The 16,672-nt window shown below is 46.0% G+C and overlaps 1 protein-coding gene across 2 annotated transcripts in view; it reads left to right on the forward strand.

Moving 5' to 3' along the window:
• RHOQ (ras homolog family member Q) overlaps positions 1-16,672 on the forward strand; it is a 39,136-nt gene that overhangs the window by 16,900 nt on the left and 5,564 nt on the right. The window contains exons 3-4 of one of the 2 annotated variants that reach the window (XM_029937301.1): positions 15,088-15,252; positions 15,571-15,666. In XM_029937301.1, the coding sequence (XP_029793161.1) occupies positions 15,088-15,252; positions 15,571-15,666 (261 nt within the window). The remainder of the gene's footprint in view (positions 1-15,087; positions 15,253-15,570; positions 15,667-16,672) is intronic. The other variant, XM_029937302.1, reaches the window with a different exon arrangement.

Raw genomic sequence — 16,672 nt, forward strand, 5'->3', positions numbered from 1 at the left:
AGAAAACATGAATATGAAGAACCGAGTTATAGCAGATGCACATTCTTTCCAGGGCCTGCTCTCCAGTGTACCTGTCCTTAGCACTGAGGGACTCGGGAAAATGAATTCAGAAGAGGCTTGCTTGGGATGGAGGCTTCAGGGCACGCAGACTTAGAAGTCTTAGAGGGACTTTATATTTCATCTGGGTCCTGGAACCCGTGATGAACTTTTCCTTCCACATGAGACTGTGGCCTTCTAGTGACTAACGTCTGTGTGTCCACCACTTCCAGCGTCGTACCGTCAGGCCGAGCTGAGGGGACACTGATACTCTAATTATGCCAATTTCTCTTTTGCTAAGATTCTGTGCCGAGTCCGTATAGACCGCAACTTTTCACTTAACCTGTTTTCCCGCCAGGCCAAAACATACCGTGTTAGGTTACAGGCTTTCCTTAGTTACATGTGAGTCCCTTGATTAGATTTGGGTATTTTCTGGTGTGACCCACACTGCAGATGTCTGATAATGACTGCGGTTTGATTTTCATGCATCGAATTCTCAAAATGTAGTCTCATATCAGATTCTTAGGGTGTCCTACCACCGTCCCCCTTGATTTGTGAACTATACCTGGAGATATCAATGACAGTGGGAGGCAGGAAGGAACACTCCCAGCTCAGGGGGATGGAGAGGAGAGGGTCTGGCCGGTTTTCTTGGGTGAGGAGATGGCACGTGTGTGGGGGTTGGGGTGAGGAGGGGACACAGGTGGGACAGGTATTCCAGGCCCAAAGCCCAGAGGAGGCACACAGGAGAGGAAGGAGAGGAGTGGGCTGTGCCCATTGGTGGTCCCCGGGAAGCCCTTGAACAGAAGTTAGGAGGGGAATCTATGTCAGCTGTGGCTCCTCCAACACCAGACTCGAGGGTTTGGACTTTCTAAGGGGCACGGTGGGAGGCCAGGGAAGTCTTCTGAAGGCGTGTGCTGTGGTTGGGAGACTAATACAGAAGCATTAGGTAATAGGGACTTTTCCATGCGGCCTTTTCTGGTTCTCAGTGGGGGACGAATTGTCTCCTCTCCGAATTCTTGTGCCACTTAGTGTACGCGCCTTCAGTCATTACTTCTGTGCCTGCATTTGAGGCCTTCTTTGGACTCATCCATCTCACTGAACCATCACAATGACCTTATGAGATAGGCAATACCAATCTACCTGTCCCCTAGGAGATAAATGAATGAGAGAACAGGCTCAGAGACCTGAGTCTGAAATAACCTGTACAGGTTACATGCACGGCCCGCAAGAGGCAAAGTGGTACCTCAGGCCAAGTCCTCTGGCTCCACATCTGTAATTCACTATTCCAGGGCCTTCCCTTGCTGCCCACATCTTACTCGATTGCTTGACCTCCCCTAAGGGAGAGGTGCACTGCTGGCATTCCCAGGCATCACACAGGACGCTCAGTAAAGGAGTTGCCATGTGGGTCCATGGGCTCTGATAGCACTCACCTTAGTGGGGTGCACACGGTGGGCTCGGAGCTGGAGCCATGCAGGTGGCCATGCCGTTTGGCTAGACTGTAGGGCCCACACCTCTAGTGTGAAAACCACACTACCCCCTTCCCCTGCCGCCCCCCAGCCACCTCCCTGACCGGCCCAGCTGCTCCCGGGAGCTCCCCACACCACTTCACCTAGTGCCCTGAACTCAGCTGCTGTCCTCGATGCCCTGGGGGCGGGGCCACTGCACCTGTCCCAACGCTGCCTCCAAGGGTTTTGTGAGGATACACCAAAGAGAAGGGCATTTATCTGCTGCTTTGCTTACCAGGTTTTATTGTTGCCAGCTTCCTTGTCTGCCTGCAGTGTTATTTCTCTTTGATTTTGTGTCCCTGGCTCTCACTTTGCTTTGGTACGTGTCCCATCTCCCTAGTCAGGTTCTTTATAGTGGGAAGTCCCACTTCTGGATTGGCTGAGCCTCTTGGAACACACAGGATTGCTGGCGAAAACGTGGGTGTCCCATTACCATTTTATAGCCAGCCGCGAAAACTGCCTGTGGCTGTTTGCGCCGGGGTGGCCATGTCACAGTTCACATGTGTGACACTTTTTCACTGCTCAGGTCTCATTAGCCTTTGTTCTAGAAAAGGTACTTGAGGGCCGCCTGGGTGGCTCAGCTGGTTAGGATCCCACTCTTGGTTTTGGCTCATGTCATGATCTCATGGCTCTTAGATTAAGCCCTGAATCTCTGCTTGGGATTCTCTCTCTCTCTTCTCTCTCTGCCCACCCCTCCCCCAAATAAATAAATAAACTTAAATAAAAATAAGAAACGTGCTTGAGGTGTATTGGTGCAGATGTTTTCAGGTATTTTAGTAAACTGCCTGAATTCAGTCCTTGCCTGCTATGTAAACATATGCATTAATTAAAAACTTTTTTAATGTTTATTTATTTTTGAAAGAGAGAGAGTGAGTATGAGCAGGGGAGGGGCAGAGAGAGACACACACAGAATCTGAAACAGGCTCCAGGCTCCGAGCTGTCAGCACGGAGCCCGACGTGGGGCTCCACCCCAGGAACTGGGAGATCGGGACCTTAGCTGAAGTCGGACGCTGAACCACCTGAGCCACCCAGGTGCCCCAAACATATGCATTTATTAAACCAGCAAAACCACTCAGTGTGCTTTCCATAAAGTCGATTTTACCCCCAACCCTCATTTGCCACCTGTTTGTTCCTCTGCCCCAAATCGGCTGAAACTGAATGGAGACGGAGCTTCTGTGGGCATGGTCATAAGCCAGCAGCCACCACATACGCTAAGAGCCTTTTATGCCGTAGCTCATTCGGTCTTCCCAAAGCTTAGTCCCTGGTGAGTTACTTGTCCAAGGCCACACAGCTAGTAAGCCTGTGCTTCAAAGATTCAAAAGGTCTGTGTTCAAAACCTATGATCTGCTGCCTGGTTAAAATAAAGGGGCCGAGAAGGATCTAAACTAGTTCTTAGGAATGCATTCCTGCCTCACTTCTGCCCCACTCGCCTGTGCCTCTGGACACCTGACCAGCTTCCTCATCTGTAAGGTGGGAGCTGCCCTATCTCACAGGCTAATGGTGCCAGGTCAGCGGGAGAGCTGGAGTTCTCATGAAAGTGGAAGCAGGCTACTCTTCTTGGGGCTGGGTAGTGAAATAAGGCTGGAGTAAAGTGGTGTGGTTACGTGCTGTGGGCCTGGAAGGGCTCTGCTGGGAACCTTCTGTCATACTGAGTGGGGGTGGGGTCGTGGGTGAGGGAAGTGGTGCAGAACAGGTGTGTGAGGGGTCTAGAACACACACAGGAGGATAAGCCTGCTCAACGCAGTGGAAGAATGTCATGGTGACCTAAGTCTGGTCCCAAGGGGTTGATATGTTGGATGTTTCTGCCATGTGCAGTACCTCCCTGAATTTCAGAGAAGTTTCCGTGTGTGTGTGTGTGTGTGCGCGCGCGCGCATGTGCATGTGTGGGTACCCACAGGGTCCCTGCTTTGCATACTGTGGACCTGTGTGTATTTTTTTTTAATTAAGGTGAAACTCACACTACATAAAATTCCTCATTTTAAAGTGTACAGTTCAGTGGCATCTTGTATATTCACAGTATTGCACAACTGCCACCCCCGCCTAGCTGCAGAGCTGGTCCTCACCCCAACGTAAAGTGTGTGTCTTTTTTAAAGGGTCTGTTCCGTGAAAGCGTGTTTGTAAACTACGTAAGGCTGTCCTGATCTTAACTGCCTGCCCAGAGATCTTCCTCGTCCTCCGATGGCAGACTGCACTGCATGTTTGACCAAGGAGTATGGTTCAAGTACTCAGATTCCAAATGGGCCTGTTAGTCACGGTTTAACTCCTCCACGCAGTTTGGCTGGCTCACCCAGGCATGGAGAAAACCAGCATTTCAGGCTTAATCAGAGTGTAGTTCCCAGGATCTGCTCTTGCTGCTTGGCTTCCTAGTAGATTCAAAGCCCAGGAGTGAGCGTATATATACATGTCAGTGAGAGTCTTCAGGCTTCCCCGGCCTCAAAGGCAGAGGAAGGCCGGTGTTAGTCCACAAATGGTGGCCTTTGGCCCATCCGTAATCCCAGTTCTGTGTTGGCTGTCTTGGGTTCCAGGTGTGGTCCCCCACACCCCTCCTGTGAGATGCCCCGGTGACCTGCAGCCCCGATGGTGAGGGCTGCTCTGTGGAAGTGTCAGTCCTGGTACTCACATACGCCTTCCTCTGTATAGCTCGTCCTGGGGTAACACCTGCTCCAGTGTGATACAGGGACCACAGCACTGGCTGATGTAGCCCACACAGTCTCCATGAGCTGCAGAGATGGGGCCGTGAGTGGCAAATCCTTACATACCAAGTGTGGGTGGATGGGAGGAGGGAGCGACAGAGAAGAGGAAGAACAGCAGGAGGGGAAGGGTGAGAGGGTGGCTACCTTGGATAATCTAGGGAATACTTCCTTCTGATTGGACTGCTTAGGTCTTGTGCCCATCCAAGAACCAATGAGATACCCCAAGGGCAGGCAATGAGCCCCTTGGAAAATCCAGGGACTACTTGATTCTGATTGGACTACTTAGGTCAGGTGCCTGCCCAGGACCCAATGGTTTGGACCAGATGGTAGGGAATGAAGCTCCATGATTGGCCTAGCCCAGCTAGGAATTTTTTTTAGCTAAGTATGGAGTCACAGTCACTGGAGGCATGTGTCTGGGTAGAGAAGAGATGGGTCTGAACTCCATCTGTTTTAGAAAGGAGGAAGTGGAAGGATGCTAGGTACACAGTCAACAATAGCCTCCTTACCTAGGTAAACTAAATGTCAAGACAATGAAAACAGACGGTGCTGAAGAACAGTAGCAGGAACTAAAAATGCTGTATCTCAGTCTGAGTCTTTACTCTTTAGAGCTCCCATTATTCAAGTGGGTGGGTTGGACCCATTAGTGCAACATAGAAAACTAGCCCTGATCACAGGAGGCAGTTTGACTCTTGGCTGAAAGCAGTGACAGCGATGTGAGAAGTGAGCCTAGAGAATTGAGACACTTGATCTGCCTCCTCCAGTTTCACAGCAAGCCCAGTGCAGGCCAGCCAGGAGCTGGCTGCGGTGTACCTTGTGGACTTCACCTTCCCACACACCACCCTCGTTCAATTCAACAAGAAATTATTAAGCGACTACTATAAGCCAGGCTTTGAATTGTCCCCTGCCTCAGGTAGTCTGTGGAGGATACAGATGGGAAGAGGGGCAGTGTTATTACACTGTAAGAAAGGAGACGGCAGGAGAGGCCCAGGGTGCTGGGGAAACACAGAGCAATGGACACTTAGTCTGAACTCTGCGTTCAGAGAATGTTTATTGGATACAGAGATTTTTTTTGACCAAAGCCTAGAAGATGAGTAGGAGCTGCCAGGTAAGGAAGTCTGGGAGGGGAAGGACAGTGAGCTGTTGGGCAAGGAGCTGTCTTGACAGCCAGGTATTGGGGACCAGCTTAGGTCCGATTGAGTGGTGATATCTTTTACCGAGATGGCAAACACAGGAGGAGTTGCAGATTTGAAGGGGAAGAAATACGTACAGTGCAGAAATGTTGCATTTGAGATGCTTCTGATTCTGCCAAAAGGAAGCATCTAGAGCAGGGTCTGGAATTCAGAAGGCAGAGAACTCCTCCAGATACACTTCTCTGACCATGTACTTGACATCTCAAGCTCACACGTCCAACATCGGTCTCTTGAGTTTTCTCCCTGGAGTGCTTCTCCTCCCACAAGCTTCCCTCCTGTAAAAGACATTCTCCATCCATCCAGCAGCATGAGCTGAACCCTGAATTTGTCCAGAGACCTCCCTGACATTCAACCCATGTCCAGCCCATCACCCAAGCCTGAGTCCACTTCCAGGGTCGATCTAGAATCCACCAGGTCACTGGCTGTCAGCAGCTACCACTTAGTCTGTGCCGCCACCACCGTCTTCCCTCACCGGAGTCACCGTAATGGCTTTTCTCTGCTACTCCTGCCCACCTCTAATTCATTCTCCTCAAAGCAGCCCAAATTGCCTTTGTAAAAAAAAAACACACACACACACACACACACAAAACCAAATTTCTGTGACTTTGCTTTCTGAATCTTTCAATGACTTTCCACTGCAGGAGGCTGTAATGATCACGATGGCTACCCCTCCTCCCCCACCTTGTCTCACTCTGGCCTTTCCCCAGGGCCCTCAGCATGTGCCTGGGCATTTCTGCCTCGGGGCTTTTGCACATACTGGCCTGTATCTGGGTCCTTAAACTGTCCTACAGATCTCCGGGTGGATGTTGCTTCCTCCAAGACGTCTTTCCTACTGACTCTGGTCTTCCTGGCTATTCTCTCTTCTGGTACCTGGCTCTTGTCCCCCAGAGCAACTATCCTGGTTTTCATTTCATGTCACTTCTGTCTCATTTTGTCAAATGCCTGGCTCAGTGCCTTGACAGTGTCAGACCCCAAATGAAATCTACAGGAGGTATAACCTCTCTCTACATATAATTTTGAATCAGTGTAACATCTTACCATATGAAGGAGAATAAAGGGGAAGTGATTCACAATAAAGATATTTATTTCCATATTAAAGTCCTAAGTTCTGAGGGCTGAGTACTCCACAAATCACAATGAAATTGTCAGAAGCCTACCCCTATAGGTGGAATTACCATGAACGTACATCAATGGATGTTGACTAATGTAATTGTGTTTTATTGGCGGTGTCATGCTAAGAGTGATATTGCCGTGGGTGTGCAGTTTTCTACAATGATAAGCAACTCCTGTAATGTTTTGAACAAAATAAAGTACAGCCTACCTTTCTCCTTCAATTTGCCCTGAAATTACCTTCCTAGAAAATTCATTAAAACTGTGCAACAAATACTTCGTGCTTTTTATGTACAACAGAATTAGGTCCCGGATTCAGGTTATTATAAAAGGGTTTTTCATATTCATCAACGCCTGGTTGGTATGCTCACCAATCGTGCGGGACGTGGGAGCGTTTCTCAGAATGCAAGTTGTGTAGCACGCAGACTCCCATCCCTTTGTACCGTAGAGTTCCTCCATTCATGTTGACGATCAGAAACACCTCCATCCTGCATCTCCAAAATACTCCCCTCCCCCCCACCCCCACAGACCAGTACTGCCCTGGTGGAGAGGCGCTTGCCTTTCCTCTACTGTGCAGTCACGAGGACAGGTCCACGTCTGTCTTTCATTGTGGCAGATACAGCGCTCAGCGCCTGGCTGGCAGATACTCGGTGGAATAAATGAATGAACGAATATCCCACCAATATGAACTTTGTGCCGAGAAAATTAGAGAAGGAGGATCCTGCACGGGAGTGTGACGTGACATTTACCTTCTTTCTTCACGCCTTAGGCCGGCTGACTTCTGTGTTAGTGAAAGAGGCCTGTGATCGTAGCTGCAGACAGTGTAGGATTTGGGCCCTCAGTCCTTTACAACGAGAGAAGTCCTCTCACTGTGCACATAAGAAATCGCACTGGCTCTGAGGTTGTGGTTTGTCTTTTTTTGGAAAGTCAGGCCTGTCTGTTGAAGAGCTCAAAACACTTGACCGGCTCTCTCATTTATCTCAACGTGTGTATGCTATATTTACTGTCCCCTCGCAGATGGGGAAATGAAGCTTGCCGAAGGGCCGTGTTTAGCGAAGTCTTGATCCTCTCTGCCTTGGGGGGTCAGCTCCGATAAAACAGAAGCCTCACGCTTGATTTCGAGCCAGTAGTCGAGACCTCCTCCCACATGAAATCTGTTACTAGGGCTGCTCACAAGGGTGAAGAGTGTGAGTTTGGGCATTTTTACCCATGTGATGTGGCCCGAAAGGAGACGAGGAAGTGCTGGTTCATAACCGGCCCGCTCCCTAGGGCGCTGTCTTGCTGCTGCCCCACGGCTCATTTTCTCTCCTTTTTCTCCAGCCGATCTCAGTAGGACTTATGATCAGTCAGGCGATTAGAAGGAAGATAGTGGTGGGACAGAAGCCAAAGAGCCGCTCACTCGCTCTCAAATAATTGTTAAATTAATTGGAAGACAGACTTCTTTCAAATCAAAATACATGAAGATGACAGTCTACAAAAGTTAGAAGCTAAACCTTCAGTTTTAAGAAATTTTTTTAACCCACAGCTACTCAGGCCAGTGATCTAGAAATAGCATTTCACAACCAAACTAAAGGTTAATAATAATAATAATAATAATAAAGCCAAATATTTGGAAAGCTTTTGGAAAAAAGTGACCTGTTAGGAATGTATAGCCCTTTGACAAAATTCTTTCGGCTCCCTCAATTCTCTTTAGTCCAAGGAGGGAGTTGGCAAATTCAATAAACTCCTCACTGATGTTTGTTGAACCAAACTTAACCAAAGGCTCCCCAAAGGGACCCAGCCCAGCTTCCTTGAAAAGCAGAGTTATTTTTAAGGGTGTGAAAGGTGATACTTTCATTTCACAGAGTTAAATGCAAAGTGAACTCCGAGGTGACCAAAAAACTACCCAGAGAGGCTGAGGCCTCACTGACCGCTCTCAGCGAGAATTACTGCAGGAGTGTTTATAAGTTGGATTGAGGACAAAACACTTTTCATCTTCAGAAGCTGGCTGGAGTGCATGTGGCCTCTTGGCCTCGGTCGAGCACCCTTTGTGGGGTGGAGGGTTTCAAGAGCCATGCCCGATACCTATTTTGGGCTTCTTACTAGAAACAGATGTTTGGACAGAGGTTGCTACCATGCACTTTGGGAGTGACGAGTTGCCCCTTCTGTTCCACAAGCTACCGGTTGTAAGGGGCATTCTTACTTGCTTGCCTTACATTTTATCTCTCCCTTCAAGTCGTCAGAAGCTGTTCTAGGCTTCAGACGCCTGGGGCCTGCCTTGTTAAAGAATTCTTTTGCTGTGATCTTGCTTTTTCTCAGCCTGGGTCACTACAGAGGAAAACTCTCGTAGGTTTTGACAAATGACTGTTTCCTCAATGGAAGTAAACTCCTGGACTCTTTGAGGGTACACCACACTGTTAGAGCGCTTCATAATCTTCCAGGCATTGGTCACTGACATTCTCCTGTTTTATGGACAGAGAAACTAAGTCTCTAACAAATGAGTTGGCCAAGACCACGTGGCCAGGTCCTATATGTGCCGGTCCTTTCCACCTGGTAAGGCTCTACTCAGATGCTGCCTCTTCTGAGTCTTTTCTCAGCGCTGCCTAATTACTGTAACTCTTGACATTTACCCCATTCTGACTTGTGATGTAGTGTTGGCGTACATTTGACTCCCTTACCAGGAACTGCCTCTGGGCAGAAACTGTTAGAAATGTTTGTGTCTCTCCCCACCTATCCCCTCTTCCTCCTCAGAGCTGAACTGCTGCGCGTGGCCACACCACCACTGCAGTATCTTTCTCTAGGCTGTGGCCTTCAGGTCTGCTCATTGCCTTTTTTTGGACAGACTGATACTTAAGAGAGAGCTCTCGACATGTTTATACAAGGTGTTTTAAAAATCAGCTATGATCTGAATCTTCTCCTTCCTTAATTTCCCTGATGATGGCACCATTCTAGGCACATAGTAGATGCCTTTTACTATATCTTGGATGAAGCATTTATATATTCAACCTACTCTAACTTATACTTTTCTTTCTTTCATTGTGTATGACTATCCTTTTTTTTTTCTTAAGATTTTATTTTTAGGGATGCCTGGGTGGCTCAGTGGATTGAGCATCCAACTTTGGCTCATGTCATGAGCTCATGATTGGTGAGCTCAAGCCCTGCATCGGGTTTGGTGCTGTCAAAGCAGGAGCCCGCTTTGGATCCTCTGGGCCTCGCCTTTGCTGCCCCTCCCCCATGCTCACTTGCTCTTGCGCGCGAGCGCGCTCTCTATCTATCAAAAATAAATTAAAAAAACATTTAAAACATGATTTTATTTTTAAATAATCTGTACACTCAGCATGGGGCTCGAACTCACAACCCCGAGATCAAGAGTCACACGCTCTACAGACTGAGCCAGCCAGGCACCCCATGACTAGCTTTTATATGCATACATCCTGAATTCCCAACTAAACTACAGGCTCCAGACAAGACAGTTAATTTCCTTTCTTTGTGTGTCAGTATCTTTGGAACATCTCCCATGCAGTATGGGCTCAGCGAATCTCTGCTGATTGATTTGAAATGACCAGTGTGTGGTCATTTAATTAATCCAGCTGACAAAACGTGGCAAGGGCTACGCAGTCCACTGTGAGTGGTTTTGCTTAAGCTATATGTTTTGGATCTGTGTTTAAAATAGGCACACACATGCTAACGACACGCATTTTGCACAGAATTTACAAAAGTGGGAGGGAGCACCCAGGTCCCCAGGAAGGGGACAGAGGTGGTGCAGAATTAGGGGCCCTCAGGGCACCGTTGGCTGCGCTGTATGTGAAGAGAGGTCTCCCGACCAATAGGTGTTTGCAGCCATTCTGTGTCACACATAAGGACCTCTTGTTTCCTCTCGAGCCCATTTCTTGTCTCTTCTTGTTGTAGGTTCCAGTCAGGTTGTAAAAGTACGATAGTTTTCAAGGGTTAAGGTTGTCATCACCATGGATCAAAAACTCTTGACAAGAATGGAGAGAGCCTATTTATGAAGCTATCAGGACACACTTTTAAAAAATTGATAGTTTGGGTATCTTGCCAGTTGGGTAAGAAGCTAAAGATTTCACTAAGTAACCCAACAATCCTGTTGACTGAACTCACCATTGTTTTTCATGGTTTTGATGTTAAGGTAATCGTTTTTAATACGCTTCTCTCTATTCCTGAGAATGTTCCAGTTTCCATGAGGGTATATTTAAATATCTACCTTTTTAAATTGATTGATTGGTTTAAATATGATTGATTGGTTAATTAGGAGGACACTAGAGAACCAGCTCTGAGGAGTTCTGACTTAGGTTAAGTGGCTGCTTAAAAGTAAGGGCCGGGGGGCGCACGGGTGACTCACTCGGTTAAGCGTCCAACTTCGACTCAGGTAATGAACTCCCGTTTCTTGAGTTCAAGCCCCACAGCAGGCCCTGTGCTGACAGCTCAGAACCTGGAGCCTCCTTCGGATTCTGTCGCTCTCTCTCACTCTCTCGGCCCCTACCCTGCTTGCACTCTGTCTCTCTCTCTCAAAAATAAAGATTAAAAAAACTTTTAAGTAAGGGCTGTTGTTTCACATTCAACTTCCTTTCTGTTGCCAAATGTCACATGTACAGCTGGAGATGAAAAGTTCTGTGTGCTTCAACTTATTTATCCTGAAATCCAAGTCTTCGTTGCATATTAAGATCACTCAAGATACTGCACAGGGCGGTGATGCTGGGCTGGCTCAGTCGGTTAAGCTTCCAACTCTTGATCTCAGGTGGGGCCTTAATCCTCAGGGCTGAGAGTTTGAGCCCCGCGTTGGGCTCAGTGCTGGGCATGGAACCTACTTAAAAAAAAAAAGATACTGCTCAGTGAACATAAACAATTTCATATGGTGATGCAGGGTACAGCATTCACAGGGGACAGTTTACCTTTTTAATTTGCTATCTCTTCTTGGACTTCTAATTACTCATGCTGAATGGAAGCAGAAAGTTCTCCTTCTTATAAAAACTGCCAGTTATTTAGCTTGCAGATTAGAGGCAGAAGTTCACTTTCAGTAGTTCACACATTAGAAGTAACATCGCCTTACGAGGAGTTCTAAACATGCTTGTCTTTTTTTAAATAACCTCACTCTATCACATTTTAATTATTCCAACAAAATCTGCAATTTAACAGGCGTCCAGAAATGATTAGGCTAATTTCCTTCCTGTATGTCTGTGTGTCTCTCCTGGATGAAAGTCAGGATTCATTGTGGTTACGAAAGGAATCTGTACAGCAGACCAGTGTTCTGCAGAATGTTCGCATTAATGGTATTGAGCATGTCTAAAGAACTTGGCGTTCGCTTACTCTTTATTTCTTGTAATCCCCTTCTGGAGGAAGAGTGCACATTCTGTTTCCCTGATGAGGTAAATTTGCTTGAAAAATAAAAATTTTTCATTAAAAAATCTAATTTGATTTTTTTTTGGTTACATTTAAAATAGTCTTAAGTCTCTTGAGTTCCAAAATGACTAATTAGTCCAATGATAAAATAGCATTCTCTTTCATTGATCTGAAAATTATACTGTTCTCAGGAGACCTCAGTTGGATTTGTGTATTTTGATGCCAGTGGAGAAAATGTTCTTTCTCACAAAAGAGTTTCTTCTCTGTGATGCGAAACCAGCCCCGGTGAGAGATGGAGGGGACCCTGCGTGGATTTGCAGAGGGAAAGGGACTTGGCTTCCCGTGGGACAGAGGATTGTGTGTTAGCCTTGGAAGAGTTCTCGCATGTGCCTGGCACCATGCCAAGTGCTTTAGTTGCATTATTTCATTTATTCCTCAGAATCCTATGAGAGTATCCTAATTTCTCATTTTGGGAAAACTAGATATCTATGTATGAAGAGAGAATTTTTTTATGTTTACTTATTTATTTCAAGAGAGAGAGAGAGAGAGAGAGAGAGAGAGGGAGGACGAGCATGAGCAGGGGAGGGGCAGAGAGAGAGAATCCTGGATAGGAAGAGCCTGATGTGAAGCTCTATCTCACGAACCATGAGGCCATGACCTGAGCAGAAATCAAGAGTTGGATGCTTAACGTACTGAGCCACCCAGGTGCCCGGAGGAGAGATTTTTAACAAGAGCACCCACCCACCCACGCCATGTTTGCGCCGCATCCTGGAGTGCCACGTAGTAATGCCATCCTGCTTCCCTGTATGGGCATGTGGTTCTCCAGGCAGCAGAGCAGAAAGTATATTTATTTGACACACATGTTCTACTGTTTAACACTCAAACTGGTTTGTAAAAACATGTTGCATTTTTCATAGTAGTCCTCTTTTTTTAAATTTTTAATGTTTTTTTTTAAATGTTAATGTTTATTTTTGAGAGAGAGAGAGCATGAGTAGGGGAGAGTCAGAGAGAGAGGAAGACACAGAATTTGAAGCAGGCTCCAGGCTCTGAGCAGTCAGCACGGAGTCTGACGTGGGGCTCGAACTCACAAACCGCAAGATCATGACCTGAGCCAAATTGGATGTTTAACCGACTGAGCCACGCAGGCGCCCCAGTAGTAGCCCTCTTAAAGTGACCGGCTGGGGTATAGTGTGTTTCACACCCACTCTGCCTGGTACCTTCATTCATTAATGCCAGAGCACTGCTCTATTCAACACCAGCTAGAGGCCCCCTGTTGTGAAAATGAAGGGTAAAGAAGATGGGGGGTGACATTTCTCCTCTGGTCTTGTAATTGATAGTCAATACCTGAGAAATCTCCCACTGTCCCCTGACTCTAGACTGGTGGTGTGCTTTTTGAAAGGATCACAGAAGAATTGAAGGGTTAACTCCAAAGTCAAGAATTGGAGACACGGACACGCTTGTGTGGAACATTATATTAAGACAAACGTCAGAAGATGACATGAAAAGAAAATTGTCCCGCAAACCACGTACTGCTGAACTCGGAGTGGAAAGTGTTTTTAATACAACTTCAGTTCCATGTTTGTGCAGTTTTAGTCGTGAAGGGTGGTGGCCGAGGTGAAGAATAAAGTTTCTCTGAAACCAGATGAGAATCTAACCACAAAAATAGAGTTCTGACTGCTCACTCACCAGAATGTAAATAAGCAGAATATTTGTGTCATAGAGAGTAGTGTAAGCAAAACAGGATCCTCTGCCTTCTGTGATAGAGAGATACTAAAACAGCCATCGATAGGACAGCCCTTCTGTGGAAGTCACAGCAGCAGGTTAAAATTTCATAGCAGTCTAGTGGCGCCTGGGTGGCTCAGTTAGTTGAGCGTCCAGACTCTTGATTCCAGCTCAAGTCATGATCCCAGGGTCGTGGGATCGAGCTCTGCATCAGACTCCATGCCTGCTTAAGATTCTCTTTCTCGCTCGCTCTCTTTCTCTCTCTCTCTCTCTCTCTCTCCCCTTCTCTCCCTTTGCCCCTCCCCCACATCTGTGTGCATGCACATGCTCACTCTCTATCTCTAAAATTAAATAAATAAGGGGCACCTGGGTAGCTCAGTCAGTTAAGCATCCAGCTTCCGCTCAGGTCATGATCTTGCAGTTGGTGAGTTTGAGCTGCCTTTTGGGCTCTGACAGCTCAGAGCCTGCAGCCTGCTTTCAGAGTCTTACTCTCTCTCTGCCCCTCCCCTGCTCATGCCCTGTCTCTCTCTCTCCCTCTCAAAAACAAACATTTAAAATTTTTTTCAAAAATTAAAAATAAAATAAGATTAAATAAATAAGTAGATAAATAAAATTATTTAGCTGTCTGACCTAGTCTCGATTGGAAAGATCTCCAGGAGATACTGAAGGATGCAGAACAACACAGACTGTTGGATCTCTTCTGTATCCAGATGTTTGAACATGGACAGTTGTGGGTGGAGACATGCATGGAAAAAGACCTGGAAAGATACACACAAAAACACCTACATGGGGACAAGGAACGGCAATTGAAGAAGAAAGGGGGATTTTTGTGCATTTACTTTATATGTTCCTGTGTTTAAATTTGCACACGTGCGCTCACGTGTAATTAAGAGAATTATATAAAGAGGGAAAGCAAAGATTGAAGGTCTCGGTGAAGATACATAGTGGTTGAGACGCAGCTTCTGGAGTAGGAGTGCCAGGGTTTGAGCCCCGCCTCATTCCTTTGGCTGAGCTCCTCCCACAGGATAGCTAACTTCTGTGCCCCCTAGGAATCCACTGGAGAACGAGGGTAATAGTATTTCTGCCATATGGTTGTTACACGGATGAAATGAGTAACACAGGGGAGAGCATGGATCACATCCTGACACATGGTCCACAGTCAGCATGTTCGTCATTAGAAATTATAATACTCAGACAACTTCTAGCTTTAATCAATTCTTTGTGCAAGCTTTCAGCTTCAAACATTTCTAGTAAAGCTCAAGGAGTCACAATAGATTTTCTCCAAGCTCGGTGGTAGTTGTTGATGATACTGTCACATCCTTAGCCCACTGCTTTAAAAGGAAGAGTCACAAAATCAAATGGAATTATCTTGTTTTATGTGGAGCGTCACACCTCCTGTTTGTGGAATTCTCCGGACTGTGTTGCTTTGACTGTGGGATCTTCCATACTAAACTAAAGAAATGGGGATTAATGAGGTTTTCCTCTCTCCCTTAGGAAGACTATGACCGTCTGAGGCCTTTATCTTACCCAATGACTGATGTCTTCCTTATATGCTTCTCTGTGGTAAATCCAGCCTCGTTTCAAAACGTGAAAGAGGAGTGGGTACCGGAACTTAAGGAATACGCACCCAACGTACCCTTTTTATTAATAGGAACTCAGGTACGTCTGCTCTGATTTTACCCAGTGAAGACGAGTCTCTCTGGCATATCTTGTGGGGATGCTCTCAAATGGTACTAAAGGTTCGCAAATGATATGCACGTTGAATCTCAGTTGCAAGTTATAACACTCTATTTTTTATAGAAAAATAAGAATTTGGGAAAAGTAGTGCCAAAGTGAAAGCAGACATACTAGTCGGGGGGTTTAAAAGTGAAGTTCTCTTGTTTAATCTCTTTTTGGTACATGGGGATTAAATGGGACTATGTGCTTTATCTTTAAAGACTTGTACATAATGGGACATTATTGACCTTTCTTGATTAGATTGACCTCCGAGATGACCCCAAAACTTTAGCAAGACTGAATGATATGAAAGAAAAACCCATTTGTGTGGAACAAGGACAGAAACTAGCAAAAGAGGTAATAGAACCTTCACAGAGTTTAAAAATGAGTGTAAGGCAAGCTTACGTAATAACAGAAGCTAACATTGATTATGCATTTGCTGTGTGCCAGGCACTGTGGCTGAGTGCTTTGTGTGCGGTATCACATGTAATCCTTGTGCCTCCTCGGGTAGGTCTGACTGGTTCCCCATTTACCGAAGGGAAAACGGGGGCGTGGCGATGTCAGATAACTTGTCAGGTCCCAGAGCGAATAAATGGCGGAGCTGGATTGCAGGGAAGGCCCGCCTGCAAGCTCAGCCTCTCATACCTGCGCAGAGCTGCCAGCAGTGTTTTCCTAGTAAGTCACATGTAGAAAGAGGCATCAGAAGAAGCCCTTTATAATCACTTAAACGTCTGTACTGCACAACACAGGCTTTGTCTTTGGTTACGACGCATGGAGCGGCATAGGATGAGTTTAAATCTGCAGTTAAAGGCAAAAAAATATGGCTGGGTTTGAAAAGAAAGTGCGTTGAGTTTTCTTCCATCCTTTTATGAAAGATAGCGAATATTAGCATTCTAAAAAATATACAACTGCATTGAACATAGTAACTTTTAACTCCTATTCTTCCCGCCCCGAAGCTAGGCTTAACTTTTTTCTCTATTTGACCCTAACATTATTGGATTCTGTTTTTTTGATGTGATTTTAATAGGTCTTTTGTGGAAACAGAATCTAATAAGATCTTTTTAAATGTACTATCAGGAGGCAGAAGAAAGCAAGAGAACTTTTTGGAGGATAGTTTTTCCTAAAACACAAAGATAAACAGCTTCCCTGACAAATTGGTTTAGAAATCCCATGGGTTCCATTTTGTAATCTCAGGGAGAGAAAGGATTTCTAAATGTCATAGAGGTAAAAGTGGTAAATGAAAATATTGGTAATTTAACTACATAAAAAGTTGATATATCAAATGCCAAAAATGAAAGTGGAAGTCATAAATAAATTTGACATGTATGGCTGAAAAATGGGTAAAAATACTTAGAATATACAG

The sequence above is a fragment of the Suricata suricatta genome, chromosome 4 (genome assembly GCF_006229205.1).
Source record: "Suricata suricatta isolate VVHF042 chromosome 4, meerkat_22Aug2017_6uvM2_HiC, whole genome shotgun sequence".
In the NCBI taxonomy this organism is placed as follows: Eukaryota; Metazoa; Chordata; class Mammalia; order Carnivora; family Herpestidae; genus Suricata; species Suricata suricatta.